The sequence below is a fragment of the Myxocyprinus asiaticus genome, chromosome 19 (genome assembly GCF_019703515.2).
Source record: "Myxocyprinus asiaticus isolate MX2 ecotype Aquarium Trade chromosome 19, UBuf_Myxa_2, whole genome shotgun sequence".
Lineage (NCBI taxonomy): Eukaryota > Metazoa > Chordata > Actinopteri > Cypriniformes > Catostomidae > Myxocyprinus > Myxocyprinus asiaticus.
In genome coordinates, this window is record NC_059362.1 from 26,637,068 (window position 1) to 26,660,461 (window position 23,394).

The following is a 23,394-nucleotide window of genomic DNA, read 5'->3' on the forward strand; positions in this document are numbered from 1 at the left end:
TACCAGTTAGAACTGAGAGAGACATGTTTCTGTCAGGTACAAGTAGATTTATGTCTACAGATTTTGCAAAGGGGTTTCATGGCATCTCGGCACGCCGCAAGCAATTTTCATTTTTTGGGGCATTGTTTTCTCCAAACTTAAACAGCCAGGACACGGGTTTTAAATAGTCTAATTGACTGATGGGGTAAATATGCCAAAATAGAGCTATTAGAGGAACAAAGATACTGTAATTTGATTATTCCAGCTGTTTCTAGACGCAGTAGCCACTGCGTTGATGCAGTACATGCTGTGAACTCCAAATTGCTCCTTGTTTGCATTTGTAGGCTAAGAAAAGACGTGGAAATTACAGGGATTTTGTTGTTTATGTAAGTGCGGCCGCATTGTGTGCTTTATCCGAAGTCAGTGGGAAACTTGCAGAAAATTATGTTGCAAAAGCAATTTCTTCACATTTCCACAGCAACTTGGAACTGTCAGGAGCAGGATTTATGTATGACATCAGGAAAGTCCCCGTGGCCCAGGGCGACGCGTGCACAAGCGAACACCCTTTCTCTCTCGGCACTACCTTCTCTCTTAATACAACCCCCCCCCCACCCCACCACCATGTCGATACTACTCCTACACTCAGCACGTCAGGATTGGAATTCATCAGCTAATTAAATCTATGCTTGAGATAACACCAACTTCCCTCGCTCAACTCCCTGCTCAACCAGACACACTCGCCTCATCATTCACTCCTTCCCTCAAACATAAACACACATGTAAACATGGCAACAGCCTCGATCATTATGGGCTGCAGTTAGGGTTGCCCCAGGCATAAGTTGTCTGTGGTAATCGCAGAATGCATACAAGCTTAAGTGTGAGAGAACAGAAAGAGGGAATAAGAGGGAAGAAACCATGATTGTGTGCATAATTAGGAAATCGTTTAGCCTGTCACAGATCGTCCTTAAACTGTCTCCATCCTTGTAAAAATAAAGCTCTGTTTTAGCCACAAATAGAAACCACAAAAATTGAAATCTTATGTTTGTATTAGACAGATTTTCAGGGTACAAATTACACATGGGTTTATGGAGAGGGGGGGGGGGCTCTGACCCCCTAATTAAAGAATGAACCCCCCACAAAAATACTGTAATATTGGATCTAACCTAACAGATATAGGTAGTAAGCAATTTTACCACACTAAAATCATGCTAACACATGTTTACGTCTTGTAGCTATCCTTTTGATAGTATTTAAGTGATTATGGACCGGCCCTATTCACCTCCATTGTAAATGCCTTAATGTTACTTTAATTTTTGCTTTTTTTAATAAAGGAGGGAAGAGTTGAAATTATTTTTTGTTGAAAGTCAACATTATGCCAAGCTCAACTTGTACTGAACCCGGAACACTCCTTCAGTTTTACACAAGTAATGTGTAATCAACATTTTCAAACAATGTTTAATTTCATGTGACCCCGAATACACACGAATGGATGTTGTATTTTTGCTTTGCTATACGCAATGCATAATTTAATTTCATTTAAACTGACTGATCTCAGTTCAGAAGACTCTGTGCTGTCAGTAAAGGGTTAAACTTTCGACGTATGGAGTCATGTGGCAAAACAACATGGGGCCAATCATAGCAGAGTTTGTCTTTGGGAGAAACGCCACCAAAACTACATCACATAAGAAATCTAATTACGTTTTTACATAGAAACCAGTTTGAATCAAAAGATTAGAGTCTCTAGTTTCATCCGGTACGTCATTTTTAAAATTTGATCGATTTATCGTAAAACGTCACACTACTAAACACAATGTACACTAATGTGTACAACAGCACAAGGTTTTCATTAGAAATCCTATATTTACTGTGCATTTACTTTATATGGAATTAGGATGAAAAAACTGTGCATTTCGAACTGTTCTGACACCAGTGCAAACAGACAGCACACAGGCGATTAAGTCATTCACTAAACAGGTAGAAAGGGAGCATCCTATATCTTCCTTTGAAGTGCATTAAATCCAAACTTCATATCAAAAATTCAGTTTCAGGCTCTTGATGATATTTGGACCACTTAACATGATTGGCAGACATGTAACAATGGTAATCAGTACTTAGATTCAGAATTTATAATGTATAATTTTATTTTAACATGGTTGGTAGTGATTGGACGATGCTTGCAATTACTTGTATCAGAATTAATTATGCTTATTTCTGATTGGTAAAATGCTTCAGCACTTGCTATCAGCTGTTTGTTTGACAGTGCAAAGAGAGAACATTGAGATTTTGTTGCCAAAGTAAAAAAAAAAAAAAAAAAGAATTGTAAAATAAAAGTCAAATGACTTTTATTTGTATAGTTTTTTATTTGTGCTTTTCCCAATACACATTGTTCCAAAGCAGCTTTACAGAAAATCAGATGTAATGTCTGTAACCTCTCAAATACATGAATAACCAACACTTCTTGAAACATAATAAATAATTTGAATAAAAAAAATATTTTTTTTTTACTTACTATAGCTGGTATTATTTAAAATGCCACATATGTGAACATCAGTGTTTTTTTTTTTGTGTTTTTTTTTTACCCAATTAGGAATGCCCAATTCCCAATGCGCTTTTAAGTCCTCGTAGTCGCGTAGTGATTCGCCTCAATCTGGGTGGCGGAGGACGAATCCCAGCTGCCTCCGCGTCTGAGACCGTCAACCCGCACATCTTATCACATGACTTGTTGAGCGCGTTGCCACGGAGACATAGCGCATGTGGAGGCTTCACGCCATCCTCCGCGGCATCCACGCTCAACTCACCACGCGCCCCACCAAGAACGAACCACATTATAGCGACCACGAGGAGGTTACCCCATGTGACTCTACCCTCCCTAGAAACCGGGCCAATTTAGTTGCTTAGGAGACCTGGCTGGAGTCACTCAACATGCAACGTCAGTTTTTAAGAAAACTATTTGCTCTAGAATTTATTTATTTTGCATGTTTATTAGGTGCTACTAGTTACAAATCAGAGAAATGGAAAATGCACACAGCAATCACGCTCCGGTCTCAGGAGGTTAAGTTAGCATTCAAGTTAACCAGGGTATGTATTTAAGTCAAAACATAACTACTGTCATTACTTAATTACTTTATAATTTTTACTGTTTTATTCAAAGTATATCACAAATTCTGTTTTAAAATGATTTATACTTTTGGCTACCTGTGCTAGGGAAAACCTTTACAAATTGCATACAAAAAATTAGGTTACCTATAGCAACTCAAAAAAAGGTTGACAATCCTGAAAGTCGTTGTATAATTTGCACACTTTACCACAAACAAACACAAAATCTTTGCTTCTTACTGTCAGCATTTAGCACATTACTAAAGCTCACATATACAGCAAAGGCATAAAATGCAAAAAAAATAAAAAAATAAAAAAAGACAAGATGAACACTTTTGAAGTGAGGAGTTGAGTATAATGCAGTCCATATAATGGAGCCACACATTTTTCATCATGCCATTTCATTTACTTGACAACAGTACACTCACACACAAGGTTCTGTTCAGTCCCTGACGGTTAACCTTGTGCTGACAACAACCAACAACTTCTACATGTGAGCGACCTCTGACTAAACCAGCTGTCTAATGCACACACACACTGAGCACATGTCATCTCAGTTAACAGATGCTGTCATTTAGGAGCTTGAAAGAATGAGTTGCGGTATTATGTGCACTTGTCTGTGCGTCAAGAAGCCTATAAATATACTAAACAGTGTCGAAACACTGACAACACACAAACTGATGTGCCAAGATCCGCTTCGCTGAGCATCCACTTCAATAATGACAGGATTCTGCTGTGCGTTAAAAATGCTGTGCATGATGTGCTTCAGATTAACAAAAAAATAAATAAATAAAACACCACAATGTCAAATGCTAATGCTAACTTATTTTGAAAGTAGATGGTAATGTTTCTAAGCTATAAATAGCTTTAATTATATACGCTTTCTAGTATATCTCTATATAAAGAGCCAATTCATTTCCATATAATTTTTTAGCCAGATGTTTGTGTGTGTTCTCACTATATGCTACCAAAATAGACAATGGCATGGACAAACGTTGTTTAAGTAGATAAGGAAGAAACCTTGCGAAGAACCAAGACTACTCGGGGTAACACATATGCATGAATACAAATCTGGAGTCTGATGAAGAGCATGTAGCTCGAAAGGTCACGTTTTTGTCTCTTTGTGAGCTTATTAAATTGATTTGGGAGCAACAGTGTGCTGACATTGGTGTGTGTTAATCTGAACAGATGTAATCAAGCCACATATTATTAATGATAATATTGACTTATTTGATATATGAATGATTGATTTATGTACTTCTAATAGAATAGGAATTCATGCAATATGGAAATATCTACATCCCTGACCTTACACAAACTCATCTTTTCTCTGTACCGTACTATTTGTCTGTATTGTGCCTAAACTGACAGTAAACCAAGATAAACTCCTTATATTTAGCTTATAGTTGGAAAGTAAATTTCTAAAGTTCATGCTGACAAGCGGCACCAGGGAGAGTGCAAAAATCTGCACAGCTGAAGGGTACTGAAGAGGCTTCTGCAATAAATGAGAAAGTGCAACGTGGAGATTGTAAGTTTTCCACCAATCTGCATGTAACAAAAGATGAAAATAACAAGGTTGAGTCTGAATACAATTTCTCTGTTGATGTGATAACTGGTAGCTTATGCTTTTGAATTTAAGCTGTTCACTTTACATTCATCATAATTTAAAATGTCATTAATCATTTTTTAGAGTTTACATTGGAATTACATACTATGATACTAATCTGCCGCTGAATATTTCCCAATACTAATCTTCCAGTCACTCGTGCCAACATCTCTGTTAATGCTATGATCCAAACTACCATCCTTCATTTTATTATTTCTTTCCTTACTTCTTTGCAAATGTCATTACGTGATGTAATGGCCATAATAATGATAATAATTACGTTAGCACACAGGTATATGCAAATTGCTTCTCTTGACAAATGATAACTCCCTTAGGGCAGGGCATAAGACAGGAATGTGTCCGTTTACCCTACACAAAGAAATAATTGTTCAAAGCATTACCTGCTATTATGCTGTAAACGGCTATTTGCCAGCACTCAATCAAGTGTTGTGTGTGCACGTTATTTCACCAAGACTGATGTATTTCTCAGACATATCGTGCAAGTGACAATCATATTCCTTCCAAATTTCAAAAGAAACTCAAATGTTGATAGGCCATGTACCATCTTAACCCACACAAAATTAATCAAGCATAGTTGTTTTCTAGCTTTTAGTATTTATCCTATCCTAGAAAGTAAACGTGTATTGTGCGACAAAACGTCCTCTCTTGATGCCTCGCCTATTGTGAAATGGTCATGGCTTATGCGAGGCTAGCAATGCAAGAACAGTTTTTGTTTTTTGACAAGGTTAATACTCTTTTAAGCCCAGGTTTAATGCTGCCATTGCTTGATGCACTTTTTGGAGCCACTTGCCAAGGATGACACATTTGTTGGGTTATCTCTTTTTAAAATGAGGTCATACCCAAATAAGCGCAACAACACTTTTGTTGCCATTCATAGACTATGAGAAGTGTCATACCCCAAAAGCCCAGTGCATGCTAAAACTATTCTTGATGGGACATTCATAATAAAATGGTTTTAATTTTTTTATTATTATTTTCTAATAAATAAATAAACAGAAACGAACACTTTTAATGACTAATAATTGTGGATTCTGGAATCTCCATTAAAAACTGCATGAACAGTTATGCTGACAGAGCTGCATGCATTCATTCTTAATGCTTAATGTATTGGGGAGCAAATCTTAAAAACAATTATGTTTTTTTCTACAGCTCTGCAGTCTCTGAAAAAGCTTGTAGAAAAACTTGTAGCCACAAACTTTAAAATGCAACTGTATTCCAGACTTTGAAAGATTTTTATCTTTCATAATTCAACGGTGCACTAGTTTCATAGGTGCTGTCTTTTAGATCAATCAAAATAATGTTTTTAATGTAATGTCTTTGAATAAAGCCCTGTTTGTTGGCAGTGACGTCAGTCATTGCAGGTGACAACACTGGAATGATTTACACAAGCAATCAACTGTGTGTGTCTGTGAAAGTGAGACTGTTTGCGTCCTCTAGACACCCAATTAGCAAAAAGGAAACAGGCTCAATTTTACACAAAGTCTCCTACAGTGCAACTACTGCCTTATATAAAAAAAATGCAGTCGTCATTAGCGGAAAGGATTCTTTAGCTACACTTCCAAAGGCAAATTATCTTTCACAGTGTCATTCACTGCTGCACTCTTTTCAGTGTTTGCCATGTTATATCCATCTGCAAACATACATACTATGTCATAGACAAAATTTACATAACACTTTTAACACACTGCAACTTTCCCAGTCCAATAACTTTATAATAGCTAGAGCTATGCACTAATCCAAACGCAAACCCAAATCTTGTGCCAATCACAACAAAATAACACTGTGTGCAAACAGCACACCTGATCTGAGTAAATACACTTCTGCCTTCTGCAAATGCACAAAATCACATTCACAAGCAGACTCAATCAAAAGAAACAGACAAATTGCTCATAGGTAACGGAAAGGTGAACACAGAACAACACTAGACCAAATACCAAAGACTTTATTTTGTGTTCAGTTTATTAATTACTTTTGAACTATTTTAACATAGAAGGAAAAAAGACAAAAGTGGAATTAAATAAAGAAGATGGTGAGAACTTGAAAGTTTCTCTGATACTAGTCACATTAGATCTTTTTTCTTAAAAGAACAAACTGCGTGGAAGTTATTTGCTTACATATCTCAGTCTTAACAGGTACCCCGTCTTCTACTCAGTTTAACATACAAACCAATTTCAAGTGGTCTAACATGACTAATTGTTTCACTATTCCACAACATGTTCCATTTGTGGTTATTTGATAATAACCACAAGGTTTAAACTTGTACAAACATCAGCATGAAAAGTACACCATTCTCTTTTTGTTAGCTAATCCTGTCATCACCAAAAAAAAAAAAAAAAAAAAAAAAAAAATGCTAAAGGCAAGGTCCTGACAGGACACCCAGAATAGGTAGCATTCACATGTAAATAAACTCCTTTCAATTTCCATTGTGTACCGTCGCAGAGTACCTGAAGCTGGTATATCCCACTTGAATAATTCAGTGCAATTTTATTGTTATCTCTATAACTTTTAGTGTGTTATTTATGTGTGTCTAATAGGGCTGAAACGATTAATCGACGTTATCGACAACGTCACAATAAAAAATTGTCGAACAAAAATTTCCATCGAACAAACGTCGAATAGAAGTTTGATGTCATTTAACGTAACATGAGATCACATTAAACTCTAATGATGATGCGCCAGAGCAGCACTGCAGCTCGCACCTGACTGAGGAAATATGAGGGAATTATAATGCAAAAATACAAAATAAGTAAATACAGAAGCACTCTCGTTGTGGAATAAGTGGAGCTGGATCTGCCGTTCCGCTGAAGCAAAACTTGCGTGTCGAGCGTCTTTAAAGGAAACACCCCGGCGTTACATCTTAAATGCAGTTATATTTAATGCTTTATAGCTTTATTAAAGTTCAAATAATATGGAAGCAGATCATGTAAATAACTACAAACTCCGAAACTCTTCTATGAGTTGCGCAAAAGTCCCGATCTAAGGGGGAGACATTGAAACTGCACCCGGCTGATACACACTCTGTCTCGGGGACGCTCATCCCTCGAGCGCGCGCTTGCTGCAGCTAAATTATAACATGATGGCTCGTGACTTATTGAATCATAATCTATGTGTCACTGTGCATTTCTTATCGTGAAGAAAATTGGCAGTACGCAGCTTTATTAATAAGAGGGAGTTTTTTGTGTGTGTGTGTGTGTGTTAAAGATGGATTGAAGTGAATAGAAAGGTGTGAGAGGGTAGTCTTCACCCCATTATACACCGGAACAAAATACATTTTTGATTTGTTGTGCTTTGGCTTGTTTCACAATATAAATATCTAAAACTCCTTTAAAACATGTAGATTTTCTTTAGCAGCTATACTGCAGATTGTTATCTGAGAATGTTGAATATAATATTAAAAATTCCAATATTTTAAAATATCTAAAAATCCTTTAAAAAAGATGCATTCACCTGAGAAGCAGCATATAAGATATTTAGACTTGTTTTTAGAGAATAGATCTTGAATAGAAGTATATTTTGTCTTTACTGCACTCACATTAGTATAACCAAGTGAAAAAATACACTTATATTTGTCTCTTAAAGCAAGTCTAAATATCTTATATGCTGCTTCTCAAGTAAATGTATTTTTTAGACAATTTTAAAATGGAAAACAAGACAAAAACACTTGATAACAACAGGATTTTTTGCTGTGAATTTTTTACTGAATTAAACTTAATAAAACGTATTTTTTTTCCTTTCATTCAGTGAATGTCATTTAGAGGTATTTTCAAAAGATGATTTTGTCCTCTTTATTGTTAGTAAGCATGCTTAATACAACATTTTAAGTCGGGGCACAAGCTGAATAATCGGTTAAGGGCTAATGATTAATCGTTGCAATAATCGCCAGAATAGTCGAATAATCGTTCTAACAATCGTTAGATTAGTCGATTATCAAAATAATAATTAGTTCCAGCCCTAGTGTCTAACACAGGGGTGTCAAACTCGGTTCCTGGAGGGCCACAGTCCAGCAGAATTTAGCTCCAACCCTAATTAAACACACCTGAAGCAGCTAATCAAGGTCTTCAGGAGTGCTTGAAGATTACAAGGAGCCATTTTGGAGCAGGGTTGGAACTAAACTCTGCAGGGCTGTGGCCCTCCAGAAACTGAGTTTGACACCCCTGGTCTAACATGTGCTGCCTAGTAGGTTTAAAATTTTAATATCACAGATATGTTAAATTAATTATTAGATTTAGAAATTCTATTCTGACACACAATTTATTTTATATACTAAACACAAATATACAAAATTTGCAAAGAATCATTAGCACTTCTTTTAAAAAGATATTATGAATTACACGAAAATATTTTTTTTAATAAAAAATTATTTTCTAAAATACAACATTCCACTTTACTACATTCAATGGTAAGCCAATTATTTCTTTGAACAGATGTAGGAACTAATAATATTAAAAAAAATAAAACACTTGATTCATCCACCAATATTATTACTACTTTTAAATTATGAAATTTGTAAATATTTGAAGTTTTGCATTAAATTGTATTAAACTAATTACTTTTTACAATGTATTTAAATAGCAGGGAGACAGATTTTCCACAAGTAAATCAAATGTCACTGGATAACATTATTGTTTTTTAACTAATTATAACTTAATTTTAAATCATCACAGATTTTATGCTTGTCTTCCTTTTGTCATGCATCTTTTAGATTTATTTGAATAGCTCAAACTGGCCTATAAATACAGAGAAGAAGGGTAGTGGATGGAGGAAAAATGCAAATAATTTTCATCCCAAAACATTTCTGTGAGTACTAATGAAAAACCTACAAAACCTGCCAGATTGTAGTGTTACACTCAAACAAAACAGCCCTCTGCTGACCCCTGTGTGTAATAACTGGAAACCAAGCATGTGTGTGCGAATGAGTTTCCTCTGCCACTCTTTCCGCCATATCTAAACAAAGTGTGGTGAGTAAAAAATGTAAACTACAATCAGAAAGTAGCAGTGATCTACCACTTCATTACAGCGGGCACTGATTGAAATGCCTATCCTTAATGAACACTCCACATTAACACAAACACATACACATTACAAGTTATGCTTAAACTGAAATTACGACGTAATTAAATTGAGCTTGTTTATTTTTCCACATAGCAATCCTGATTGCGGTTGTCATAGTATCACTGCAATATTTACAGTATATATGAACAGCTCTTCCTTAGTCTTAGTGTCTATGCTTAAAGCACATTTAAAGATCCATGGCTGCACACCAGCACTAAAGCTTCATCATCATGGCAGTGAATGTCATCACAGAAGATGAGCTTCCTGATGAGACACCCAGAACACCTCCCATTCCCATTTAAATGAATGTCTGTCTTTTCTCCAATGTTTCTCGGTGAGTTTCCACCTGAATTATTTAGTTCCATATTACTACAGCTGCTGTATTAAACCGTAGGTGCTGTCTGTAGGCCCACAGGTGCTGTCTGCTTCTTTCCATCCTACTGGCTTATACCGAAATGAACAATTAAATCTCATGAATCATTTTAGACATATTACTCTAATATTCTACTGTAAATTATCTTAATACGCAAATAATTGGCATAATCACACAACAGAATAGGCAAATATAAATGTGTTGAATAAAAACACATTTTATATTTTTTCCATGCAATTGGGTTGGGAAGAAATACTAGGGGAAAAAAATGCCCTCTTTACTTTCTTAATAAATGTCCCTGGTCTTATTATGGACAGTTCATCAGTGCATGTTATTCTAAAAATGTTTCAATAATCTTTCAGCAAAAGCGAACAACTTTCTCCATCTCTGAAATGACTTATCGTTTAACCACAGCCATGCAAGTGGGGGAAAAAGTAATACTAACCAGTGTTATATCACAGTTAGTTCTGGTCCTCTAATCTGATTGGACAAGCAGTGTTCAAAGAGTGCTGATATTTAGCATAACATCCCTGGGAAGCTTCACTGTATGTATTGTTCCGCTTGTCTTTGTATACGGTGTTCCAAACAAACTATCAGTCTTTGCCGATATGCAATAGTTGATCTTGCTTTGGCTTCGGTTGGAACTATTTTTGTTAGCAGAGCAAAAAAAAAAAAAGGACAAAATAACTGTCCATATTGTGTATAAAAAAGTTACTCAATATTAAATTGCAATGGATATGCTACATAATTAAATTAGTGCTGTCAATTGATTGAAACTTTTAATCGTGATTAAATCGCGATCCAAATGTCAGAATGCATTTATTTCCATTTTAGGAAAGAAAACAAAACAATATGTACCAATATAATGTTTTATTTATTATTTATTTATTTTATCCCCTTTTCTCCCTAATTTGGAATGCCCAATTCCCACTACTTAGTAGCTCTTCGTGGTGGCACGGTTACTCACCTCAATCCGGGTGGTGGAGGACAAGTCTCAGTTGCCTCCGTTTCTGAGACGTCAATCCACGCATCTTATCACGTGGCTCATTGTGCATGACACCATGGAGACTCCACATGTGGAGGCTCATGCTATTCTCCGCAATCCATGCACAACTTAACATGCGCCCCACTGAGAGCGAGAACCACTAATCGTGACCACAAGGAGGTTACCCCATGTGACTCTACCCTCCCTTGCAACGAGCCAATTTGGTTGCTTAGGAGACCTGACTGGAGTCACTCAGCACACCCTGGATTCGAACTCACGACTCCAGGGGTGGTAGTCATCGTCAATACTCGCTGAGCTACCCAGGACCTCCTATAATGTTTTATTAACATTTTCCAAACAAATCCTTCCAGAGTATAAAGATAGAAATACCCTAAAGTAGCACCAATTCGAGTAACATTAAACGCTTCCCAAAGTCTAAGTGGGTGTTAGATTAGGCTAATTGAAAGAAATAGTCCCCACACAGGTTGCATATTCATTACAATGGGCATTACATTTCTTAAACTCTCATTCTCCACAATATAAATCTGCCGGTAAACTGTGGCTATCCGCTTTCCTACAGCAATAGTTAAGTCACGTTCATGATTCGCATCAGCTCTAGAGCACAGCGCCACATTGAACTCCACATGAAAAGCGCTTGCATACAAAAATGTCTCATTCTGTGATTTGGTGATAGTTAAGACTTGACGTGCTTCTGTGGTAATTAAAACGCACCTTTCATAGGTTGAAAAATACTTGATTTCTGTCACAAGTCCCATCTGGGCTTGTTTTGCACATCATATAGCGTTAAGAGGTCCTGTCTTCATCATTTTATCACTGACAGGGAAGCGCTGTTGTATATGTGTGTGTGTGTGTGTGTGTGTGTGTGTGTGTGTTGTGAAGAGTGAGTCAGTGTAATGACTCCGGGTGACACATTACAAAGATTCGGCCCTTCCAACAAGTATTTATGTTGGATTATGCTGTATTAAACAGTAAATGTGCAAATTGTGATAAAAAATAAAAAAAAAAATATGTAAAACTTGCATGCCTTAACGAGTTAATTCTGACAGCTCTAATTTAAATACCATTAAATTATCCATTGCAGTCCAATCAAATTCCAATGGATAAAATCAAGCCCTCCCTTACATTATTTCCTACTGAATATTTAGTTCACTTCTGTTAAAATATGCAGAATATTCTGTTTCCAGACAAATGCGTTGTGAATGCCATTTAATGTTGTCTTAAACTGTTAGTCATACTATTATTTCAATTAAATTACAGTTTTCTTGGAGTGGCTGTTAAGTATTTAAGGGATAGTTCACTCAATATTTAAATACTCTTATCATTTCCTTACCCTTATATTGCTCAAAACCCATATGACTTTCTTTCTTTCATGAAACAAAAGGAGATGTTAGACAGGATGTTAGTCTCAATCACCACTGACTTTCATGTCATCTTTTTTCCATGCAATGAAAGTGAATGGTAACTGAGGCTGTAATTCTGCCTAACATCTCCTTTTGTGTGTCACAGAAGAAAGTCATACAGATTTGGAACAAAATGCAGGTGTGAAAATGATTTTAATTTTTGGGTGAACCATCCCTTTAATGTTGTTTGTCTTAGATACCCAGTTATTCCGTCATCTTCCTCTCTCCCTTCCTTTCCTTCACTTTAACTGCTGTTTGTGCTTGTTTCCCATAAATTACTCTGTGGAGCACCCACACAGAAGTTCACACACACAATCTGATGGACAGCTTTCTGATTAACATCCCACTGACCTCATCCCAGATGACTAGACATTATGGGTGTGGGTAAAGGAACAGAGAGTGAAAGAGCTTTACAGTCTTATGTATTTGGTTAAGAGTTTATTCCTTTCCAAAGTATTACTGGATGGGATCATTTGTTCACCTCACAGAAACTGAGAAAGAAACCAAAGTCATTATGAAACAGTTTGAAACGGTGTGTGTGTGTCGTCAGTCTAGCAGGGGAGTTTTAGGGTCAATGGACAAAGAGGATCTGTGTGTTTGAGAAAAAGACCAGCATAGATGGTCTCCAATTTATGTTGTTTTAGGGCGATTCGTTTGAAATACAGGTGTAAATGGGGTCCAAACGTTTAGAGATTCGTCCACTTAAGCCACATACGAAGGTGGTCTTGAATGCTTTTGAATACATTGTACTTGTAGTGTTAATGATAATGAGTTTAAATGCGTTTAAACAGCAGCAACAGACCCCCTGCTCACCTGTCAATCAACCAATGCGATAACAAAAGGGTTTTAAACTTTGCCAGTTATATGCGACTTTAAAATGAAATAACCATCCAATTGAAAATTGTTTTAAAAAAAGCACAGAACTTCATAGAACTTCTTCAGTTTACCTGATTTCAACATACAGTGACACTGATCATGTGAAGCATGCATATCCGAGGCACAGTTAATTCAGACACTTTACTAAAATATATGAGAATTCTGCTTGAAAAATCAAGTTTGAGCATAGTTTAAAATGAAAAGTATAATTGTGAGAGCTCTGCTATTTTTTTTTTTTTTTTGTGTTTATCTTTGTTCCTTTTGTGTTTTATCAGCAATATGCATTTGAGACTGATATTACTGGTGGTCTTTTAAACAGGGAAGAGTGACAGAGGGAGATACAAAGAGAGAGAGCATGTTTTACCTTGACATGACTCTGTGCTCCCAGGTTGTATATTTCTGTGGGCTTGACTTCATTGATGATCTTCACCAAGCATGTGCTGTCAGTCAAGTCACCATAGTGCAACTTCATGTCTATGAGACACAGACATAGAACAATGTACAGGCACAAACATAAGAATGAATTTCGGTCCCTTTCAATTTCACATAAAGCAATATGATTTGGATTTACTAGTGGAAATATATAGATATAGAGAAAAATGTCACACAATCTCACTCACTCTCCAACACATGCACTCAAGTTTATAGACAAATGTCACCTAAGCAAGACCTACCAGACCCATTGCTTTGCTCAATGAAACAGAACACATAGAGATCAAAATAATGTCTATGATGTTCATTACATCATAGACATGATTATGTTCATAAACATTCACAATAATTATTGATCAACAGATATATGGTGGCCGCCCATCACCAACTCCACTGGAAAAAACAAGCAGAGTCTGTTTCTGGAATTTTTGGCAAAAATGCTTTTAATTTAATTCTATTTAATTCTTGTATTCCTACATTATTGATCTTTCAAATCCAGATACAGACTAAGGCTTAGACTGTAATTATAAAGCAAAATGACTCATTGAAAATACTGAATGAAGAACTTACAACCAACAGAGGATCCAGTGCCTAGTGATATTTTAAATGGTTTAGAGGTCAATAATGCATTTACAATTGTAATAAACATGGTTATTAAAGTCATGTGTGTGGATACAAAACTCACTTCCTTCTGTGTGCGTTTGAGGGTTATGATAGAGGTGTTCAATCCGGCCTGTGTTAAAAGAACTTGACCTCCGGAGGATCCCATGAACCTGTCCAAACACAAGCAATTATTGATTAACAGACCTAAATCAGATGTATATAAATAACGGAAAAAAAATTGGGGTTGTCCTGATACCAAAATTTCATAATTTGTTAATCAGGTAAACATTGTTTCAAGTTCTCAATTATTCAAGACAAGTAAATAGTCAGTAAAAAAAGTAAACAAAGATACAAATGAAATAGAGTGCTTTAAGTTTAACAGCAGTATAAAGCATTCAAGTAAACATTCATAAACTGAACAAGTAATAAAATGTTTCATAAAACTACTTAAAAGGGATAGTTCACCCAAAAATTAAAATGATCTCATCATTTTACTCACTTTCATGCCATCCCAGATGTGTTTGACTTTCTTTCTTCTACAGAACACAAATATTTTAGAAGAATTTCTCAGCTCTGTAGGTAATTTTAATGCAAGTGAATGGTGACCAGACCTTTTAAGCTCCAAAAATCACATAAAGGCAGCATAAAAGTAATCCATAAGACTTCAGTGGTTAAATCCATGTCTTCAGAATCTATTCAGTATGACTGGTGTGTGAAAGTGAAAGTGGAGATTTATAGTAATAAAATATATATATATATATATTTTAAATATTAATCAGTTTCTCACCCAAAGTGATTGCATCACCAGAAGAAATATATTAAACCACTGGAGTCATATGGATTACTTTTATGCTGCCTTTTTGTGATTTCTGGAGCTTAAAGGCTCTGGCCACCATTCACTTTCACTGCTGAACTGAGATATTCTTTTAAAAAGCTTTGTTTGTGTTCAGCAGAAGAAAGTCATACACAACTGGGATGGTATGAGGGTGAGTAAATGATGAGAGAATTTTCATTTTTTGGTGAAATATCCCTTTAAATTACTGGTACAATCTTCACTAAATAATAATTAAATATAACATTAAAACTTTTTTGAAGTTACTAAAGTTATCCAGCGAAGAGAGAGTGATTTTCTTGCTTTCTTGTTATTGTTGTTTGATTAATATTAATGACATACTAGACTATATACAATATATTGATTCAAATCGGGGTTTTTTGTTTGTTTTTTGTTTTCCCGCTCTTTACGTTCACTTTTAACATAACCAAATGTGTTTACATGAATAACTCACTAGACTCAACAAGACGGGCATTCTGATGGAATTTTAAAGTGTATTAGAACATTTATGCGTGTATCCATATTACCGCAAGCGCTCAGAAAACACACACACATAAGCATGCGCAGAGAAAGAAGCTGCCTGTCACTCAGCAGTAGACAGCACGTGGGAGCCAATTAAGTCAGAGAGCTGGTATCGTTAAATATTTTAAAATTTTGTATTGACTTGGTAAGTACCAGTCCTTTTGACAACCCTTAACTGACAGCAAAATAAACAGCCAACAATAACTCTGATTATAAAACTGATTCCAGTTCTGGTCCTGGAAGCTGATTCCATAGAGCATTCCAGTCGTGCTAAAACAGGCTACATGATAAAGTTACAGCTATGATGTGAAACAAATGTTCAACTGTAGATCCTGTGTATATCACTGCGCTGCACCTCTAGAGAACACATTCTGTTATCTTCAGATAACAGGACTATATCATCTAGTCTAGTGGGTGTCACTTAATCAATTAATAAAATAACTTTTTAATGAAAATGTTTTGGGTCCTTAATATTTTTATTATGTAGTAACTGTTTTATAAAATCAATAAGGCACTCAAGGTTGTGCTACTATATTGTGAATATAGCCCCACCTAATGGGGTGCAGGCACTATTCTGCGCACTGTGCCTAACAACGACCTTTAGCCATCACTACATTCACAATATAGCACAACCTCTCATACCTTATTGCTTAAATGTACACTAGCTGCCAAAAGTTTGGAATAATGTACAGATTTTGCTGTTTCAGAAGGAAATTGGTACTTTAATTCACCAAAGTGGCATTCAACTGATCACAAAGTATTGTCAGGACATTACTGATATACAAAAACAGCACCATCACTATTTGAAAAAAGTCAAATCTAGACAGACCCCATTTCCAGCAGCTATCACTCCAAAACCTTATCCTTGAGTAATCATGCTAAATTGGTACTAGAAAATCACTTGCCATTATATCAAACACAGCTGAAAGCTATTTGGTTCATTAAATGAAGCTTAACATTGTTTTTGTGTTTGCTTTTGAGTTGCCACAGTATGCAATAGACTGGGATGTCTTAAGGTCTATATTAGGACAAAAATGGCAAAAAAGAAACAGCTTCCTCTAGAAACTCGTCAGTCAATCATTGTTTTTCATGCAAAGGTGTACACAACAGTCTTCAAAGACAAAGGACAACTGGCTCTAACAAGGACAGAAAGAGATGTGGAAGGCCCAGATGTACAACTAAACAAGAGGATAAGTACATCAGAGTCTCAAGTTTGAGAAATAGACACCTCACATGTCCTCAGCTGACAGCTTCATTAAATTCTACCCGCTCAACACCAGTTTCATGTACAACAGTAAAGAGAAGACTCAGGGGTGCAGGTCTTATGGAAAGAATTGCAAAGAAAAAGCCACTTTTAAAACAGATAAAACAAAAATAAAAGGTTAGAGTGGGCAAAGAAACACAGACACTGGACAACAGATAATTGCAAAAGAGTGTTGTGGATCTTAACCCCATTGAGCATTTGTGGGATCAGCTAGACTGTAAGGTGCGTGAGAAGTGCCAGACAACACAGCCACATCTATGGCAAGTGCTACAGGAAGTGTGGGGTGAAATGTCACCTGAGTATCTGGACAAACGGACAGCTAGAATGCCAAGGATCTGCAAAGCTGTCATTGCTACACGTGGAGGATTTTTTGATGAGAATTCTTTGAAGTAGTTTAAGAAGTTCTGAAATGTTTTTCAAATTGCAATAGTAATTTTTCACATTATTAATATCCTGACTATGAATTGTGATCAGTTGAATGCCACTTTGGTGAATAATTAGTAACAATTTCTTTCCATAAGAGCAAAATCTGTACATTATTCCAAACTTTTGGCTGCCAGTGTACATCGTTGTTTTTCCCTACTATGACTACTACTACTAACAGGCAGCAACACTGATTTGCAATGGATGAGGGAGAATTTTTTAAAAACTGCATTTCTGTCAAATTGAGAATGATTTTTGATGAGTTTGCAGGATGTTTTTCAGGGTTACGTTGACTCACTCACCTCATAACCTTTAGCCAGCAGAAACTCAGCCAGGTAGGAACCATCCTGAAACCACAGAGAGAGAGAATTATATAGAGTTGTACTTGGGATACACACAAACACATACATTCACGGCAAGCATACCCAAGAGAGTACGCAACACAATGACCATTTCTTTCTGAATTTCACATGCGAGCCAGACCACAGCAAATACACGCCTACGTTATCCAAATACACATGTACACACTACACACACATACACTCCTGTCGATACTCGACAGAGGGTCTAACAGCAGGGAACAAAATGCCCTCCTCTCCTAACCAAAGAAGGCTCCATAAATGGTCTGCAAAGAATGCAATGAAAACAGCCAACAATACAGCTGACAAATCAGTAAGGAGTGCTTATGGGCTACATTACAAACAGTTAGCCTACTGAATCATCTAGGTGCATCACACACAAACAAAAGAGTATTAGGCGAGAAAACAAGGCCATTGTGTCAATTGGCGAAAGCCTGACAGCTCAGTATAGACTGCTGAATTCACCTGACTATCAAAATCAATCTGATCGTGCCCTTAAGACATAACTTAAAAGAACAATTCACCCAAAAATGAAAATTTGGTCATCATTTACTCATCCTCATGTTGTTCCAGAACAGTAGCTGCGTTTACACTATCGGGCCAAATGAGGGCGTACTAGTGCATGCCAGGGCCAGTTGCGTTCCCACTGTCACTTCCAGGACTTATCACGCCTCCTCTGGGCTTTCTTGAAGCCAACGGCCAATGGCCTTTGGCCCACCCATTACCCTTGGGACCAAAAAAGGCCAACTAGAGATTGAGGTGGGGTCAATGTCAAAGGTGGAGTTTCGCCGAACTTGTCAGGTTGTGTATCGAATTGTCATTTTTGGGTGTACTATCCCTTTAAAATAGGGATGCACCGATCCGATACTGATGTTTTTAGATGGATCGGGTATCGGTCCGGCGAGCCTGATCCAAATCCGATACTGTGTGTTAGTTATGTTCGTTCCTGTCAAGCTCCAAAAAGGACATAAAAGAACAATAAAGGCACCACCGAAGTAGTTCATATGACTCGTGCATTTTATTCAAAGCCACTTGAAGACTTGCGATAGCTCTGTGAATCACAAAAGGCTGTGTTAAATATATAATATGCACATGCAGCGCCAGCGCGTTATTGCTCAGTTTACACACACACACTTTTTAGCCTTCACGCACTGCGCAACATTTGAGTGCTACTCACGAACATCTCAGATGTAGATGCTCAATAGTTCGGTTCACTAATAATTTATTATAAACCATAATTTGAATAAGAAGCAAATTAAACTACTGTGAACTTGCTTACAAACAGACACATACAGGACATCCTGGAGAGATCAGAATGTCAAAATAAAAGCCCGAGGTGCACGACTGAAATATATAACTGTTGTATTTAAAATTCTAAGTCAATAAGAATAATAATGTATTATTATTATTATTATTATATGTTTACAAATTATAACAATATTTAAGTTGAAAGGGTTCCAAAAAATAACTGTGAATGAAAAGTGAACTGATATCTTACAACTAAATAAAAAAAAAAAAAAAAAAAAAGATCTGAATCCTTTAAAGTCCAGATACATGTTGAATGTTTTTTGCAAAAAAAATAAATTAAAAATTGCCTTCTTTTCTACTGAACACAGACTAGAATTACTGTTAATTTTGCTACAGCATTATCCAGTAGACTAGTTAACAATAATGTTTTTCTTAATAGTTTGTACATTTATATTGAAATGTAGTTAAAGTTTTGTGTTTCTTTACATATAATTAGCATCACTCAGTGAGGTATAGATATTCTAAACTGATTATTAAAAAAACAACACTGGTATCGGCTTGGGTTCGGTATCGGCCGATACTGAGATTTCAGATATCGGAAGAGAAAAAGTGGTATCGGTGCATCCCTACTTTAAAATGTCAACAACTTTCAAGGTTTGCTGAGCCTCTCTCATTCTTATTCTCGTCTTTTTCTCATTCTGCCTTTTCCCCCTCTCAGACTTCCCGACCGCACATTCTAGAACTTTGGAACATTCCGCCCCGGCCATGGCATTCCGCCCCCCACTTCCTGCAGGGGTGATATAGGCAAAGTCCCAAAGACCTTTGGGAAAATATGAGAAAAAGAGCTCTAGCAACGATGTGTGTGCCTGTATATAAAGCATGCATATGCAGATACATGTCCATGGCTCTATGAGGAAAAGATGTACTCACAGACACATTTCAGTTTCCCTTTGACACCATTCACCAAGCATTTACATACACACCGTTTAATGTGCCAAATGCCTCTGACCACCTGTGGCCCTCCATGTCAATCCATGTGTGTGTACAGTATGTGTGTGTGTGTTTGTGTGATTTGACTAATGCAACTGCAGGGTGGACTCATAACCCTCTGTGATAAAAAGGAGCTTATCGTCTCACAGTGACTGTTGGGAAACGTTGCCTGTTTCCCGCAGATTACGCTCAAAGACAGGAAACCTAGACGGACACGACATTCCAACCAGTCTGTGCATTTACACACACACACACACACACACACACAACCAGTCTACCTTGTCAGCCACCATCTAAATCAATCACATTCTGCTTAATTACACAAATTATAAACCCTTTAAAAATAAAACCAATTTTACTTTTTAAAGAGATAATACAAATTCTGTCCACATTTATTCACCCTCATGATGTTCTAACACCGCATTTTCTCTGTGGAACAAAAATGGAGATGTTAAGCACAATGTTAGTTTCAGTCACCATTCACTTTAACTGTATAGGAACAAAATGCAATTAAAGTGACTAGTGACTGAGGCTAACATTCTGCTAAACGTCTTTTCTAGTGTTCAATAGAAGAAAGAAAAATCACATGATTTTGCACCAACATGAGGGTGAGTTAATAATAATAGCATTTACATTTTTGGGTAAACTATCCCTTTAATAATCTTGCTTTAAATAAAACCACATGTGCAAAACATCTCAGCAATGCAGGCAAATATGGAAACACCTTCCAGTGCAATCATCATCATCTTTGTATATTACATAAAGATGAATCTGTTGCCCTTTAGATCTCTGCATTAGGCACACACACACACTGATTGCCGAGGACAAACTGTGAATGTACTTACGCTGTGAAAAACATAGCTGTAAAGGAAAGAATGAAAACGAATCAAATAAGAGCACTTCAACAACCAAAACTGTCCGTGTGTGTGTGTGTGTGTGTGTATACGTCTCTGCCTCTCTGTCTGTGACATTTCATTTCTGTTTTTATACATAGTACATGTAGATTTGCTTGTGTGTGAAAATAAGTCCTTTACTTTGACTGCAACCGCAGTAAAACACAAGCTTTCATTACCGCATCCAAGTTCAAATACATACAAATGGCTCCGTGTTCCTTTATGAACCACAAGTAGGCGCAAAAGTAATTAAGTGTCCACATCAACAAAATGACACACAATTATAGTGTTTTTACTCTTTATTTGTGCAGCTAAGGCAACCACTTGTCCAATAAGGGGTAAAAGCGTATTGACCTTTTCAGCGCGCCAGTCTTTCAAGTTTTGCCTTCCAACTTACAGTTTGCATTGAAACTACTGAGAAGAGTCTATCAAAATGTGTGGGAGCACAAAGTATTTTTTATCAAGGGGTGATGGTGCGAGGCTACACCTCCCCTTTACTACATGAAAATGGTAGTGCAGGTGTTTAGTCGTCACTGTAAATAAATTAGATCTTGCAGATCACATTTGGACAGCTATGGCACATACTGTACTTTTTTCATGATACAAGTGCTTAAAGGAATATTCCGGGTTCAGTACAAGGAATACAAGGAGGTTACAGTGAGGCACTTACAATGGAAGTGAATGGGGCAAATGTTTGGAGGGTTAAAAAAGGCAGAAATATGAAACTTATCATTTTTTTTAAAGCACTTACATTAATATTTCTGTTAAAATGTGTGTATTATTTAAGCTGTAAAGTTGTTTAAATTATTGTTTTATAGTCATTTACGGGTTTACTACGATATGTCGTCATGGCAACAAAGTTGTATTTGGATGTAACTTTAATCGGAAAAGTTTAGTAAGCAATTTTGTGGCTACACTTTTGAAAAAGTGAATATTTTAGCATTTATGGATTGGCCCCATTCACTTCCACTGTAAGTGCCTCATTGTAACCTAGATTTTTGCCCCCTTTTTTTTAAGGAAATGAGAGATGTCGAAATTAATTTTTTTGGTAATAAACATTATGCCACAAATGCTGTTGATTGAGCTTAACTTGTATAGAACCTGGAATATTCTTTAATATGTTATACGTGGAACTCGTATACTGTAAATACAGTTTATACCAATAACGTTGTTCCATGTGCCTAAATGGTGTTTGTTTAACAAAACAAGAGTAGATTCGTTTCGTGGTTGTTGTTATAACATCATATATTTAGGTCACGGGTCAATACCCACGACCCCGGATGAAGTAAGTCCAGAATCTATTCATACTACTCGCATGCGTACCTAAAGAACATACTTTTAAACTTTTATCAGCCAAGAAGTGGGTCCTTCATCAAATACAGTACATACTACGACACAATACACAATTTCTAACGCAGGAATTTTGTCAATACAGCTGTTCAGGTTGTAGTCCAAAAGCCTGGAAGAGTATTGGTATTTTTGAGTCATGGGTTCCCTCGGGATTTTCCTACAGGGATTTTTTTAAATGTCAGTTTTGGATTTATGAGTAAAATAAGGTCTGTGGTAAACATTACTTTAAGATAGTTGAAAGTTTTGTTCTACAGCATAAATTACACACAGTCATACCTCAAACGTGAATTTTGAAGCCACCGTGTTTAAAAAAAAAAAAAAAAGTATGATACTAACAAGTTGCTAGATTAAAACTAGTACTACTTTGTTTTTTTATTTCATTCGCATGCTTGTGGTAGTTGTAGTCCTTCTCTAGCAACTTGTTAGGAACATACTTAAAAATATATATATTTTTTTATTTTATTTATTTTTTAAACACGGTGGCTTCAAAATTCACATTATAGGTATGGCTGTGTGTAATTTATGTTGTAGAACAAAAGGTCCACGTACTGTATCTTAAAGTGATGTTTACCACAGACCTCATTTTACTCATTAATTAAAAAAAAAAATCACTTTATAAAAACTCATAGGATATTCCCAGGGAACCCATGGCTATATTACACTTCCGGGTTCGCCTACAAATGTACATCACTGCTGAACAGCTCTATTGGTGATTGGCCAAAAACCCTGGCAAAAAAATACACACACGTTATGCGAAATGTATAAATATAAAAACAATATATTTTCAACACTAAGCAATAGTCTCTCGTCTACATTGCTTCGGAACGAATGCGCCTGCCAAAAACGTTCACGAAAAATCTCGTTGGATTTGATTGTTGTCATTTGACAGTCTAATGACGCCCTCTGCTGTTTACCACACAAACTGCACCCGGACATTCACTTCATTTTTATAAGTTATACTTTTTTAAATACAGTATATTTATATACTTACATCATCTGCCTATTTTGAAGATGTTATCATGAGACAAACCAGAAACTTAACCCAACGATCTATGAGCTATGCTTATAT

The 23,394-nt window shown here is 36.4% G+C and overlaps 1 protein-coding gene across 2 annotated transcripts in view; it reads right to left on the reverse strand.

Annotated features, from left to right (window-relative positions):
* LOC127410342 (GDP-mannose 4,6 dehydratase) overlaps window positions 1-23,394 on the reverse strand; it is an 88,494-nt gene that overhangs the window by 61,847 nt on the left and 3,253 nt on the right. The window contains exons 2-5 of one of the 2 annotated variants that reach the window (XM_051645547.1): window positions 17,788-17,832; window positions 14,527-14,614; window positions 14,412-14,432; window positions 13,774-13,883 (exon numbers count right to left, since the gene is read on the reverse strand). In XM_051645547.1, coding sequence (XP_051501507.1) covers window positions 13,774-13,883; window positions 14,412-14,432; window positions 14,527-14,614; window positions 17,788-17,832 — 264 coding nt within the window. The remainder of the gene's footprint in view (window positions 1-13,773; window positions 13,884-14,411; window positions 14,433-14,526; window positions 14,615-17,787; window positions 17,833-23,394) is intronic. The other variant, XM_051645548.1, reaches the window with a different exon arrangement.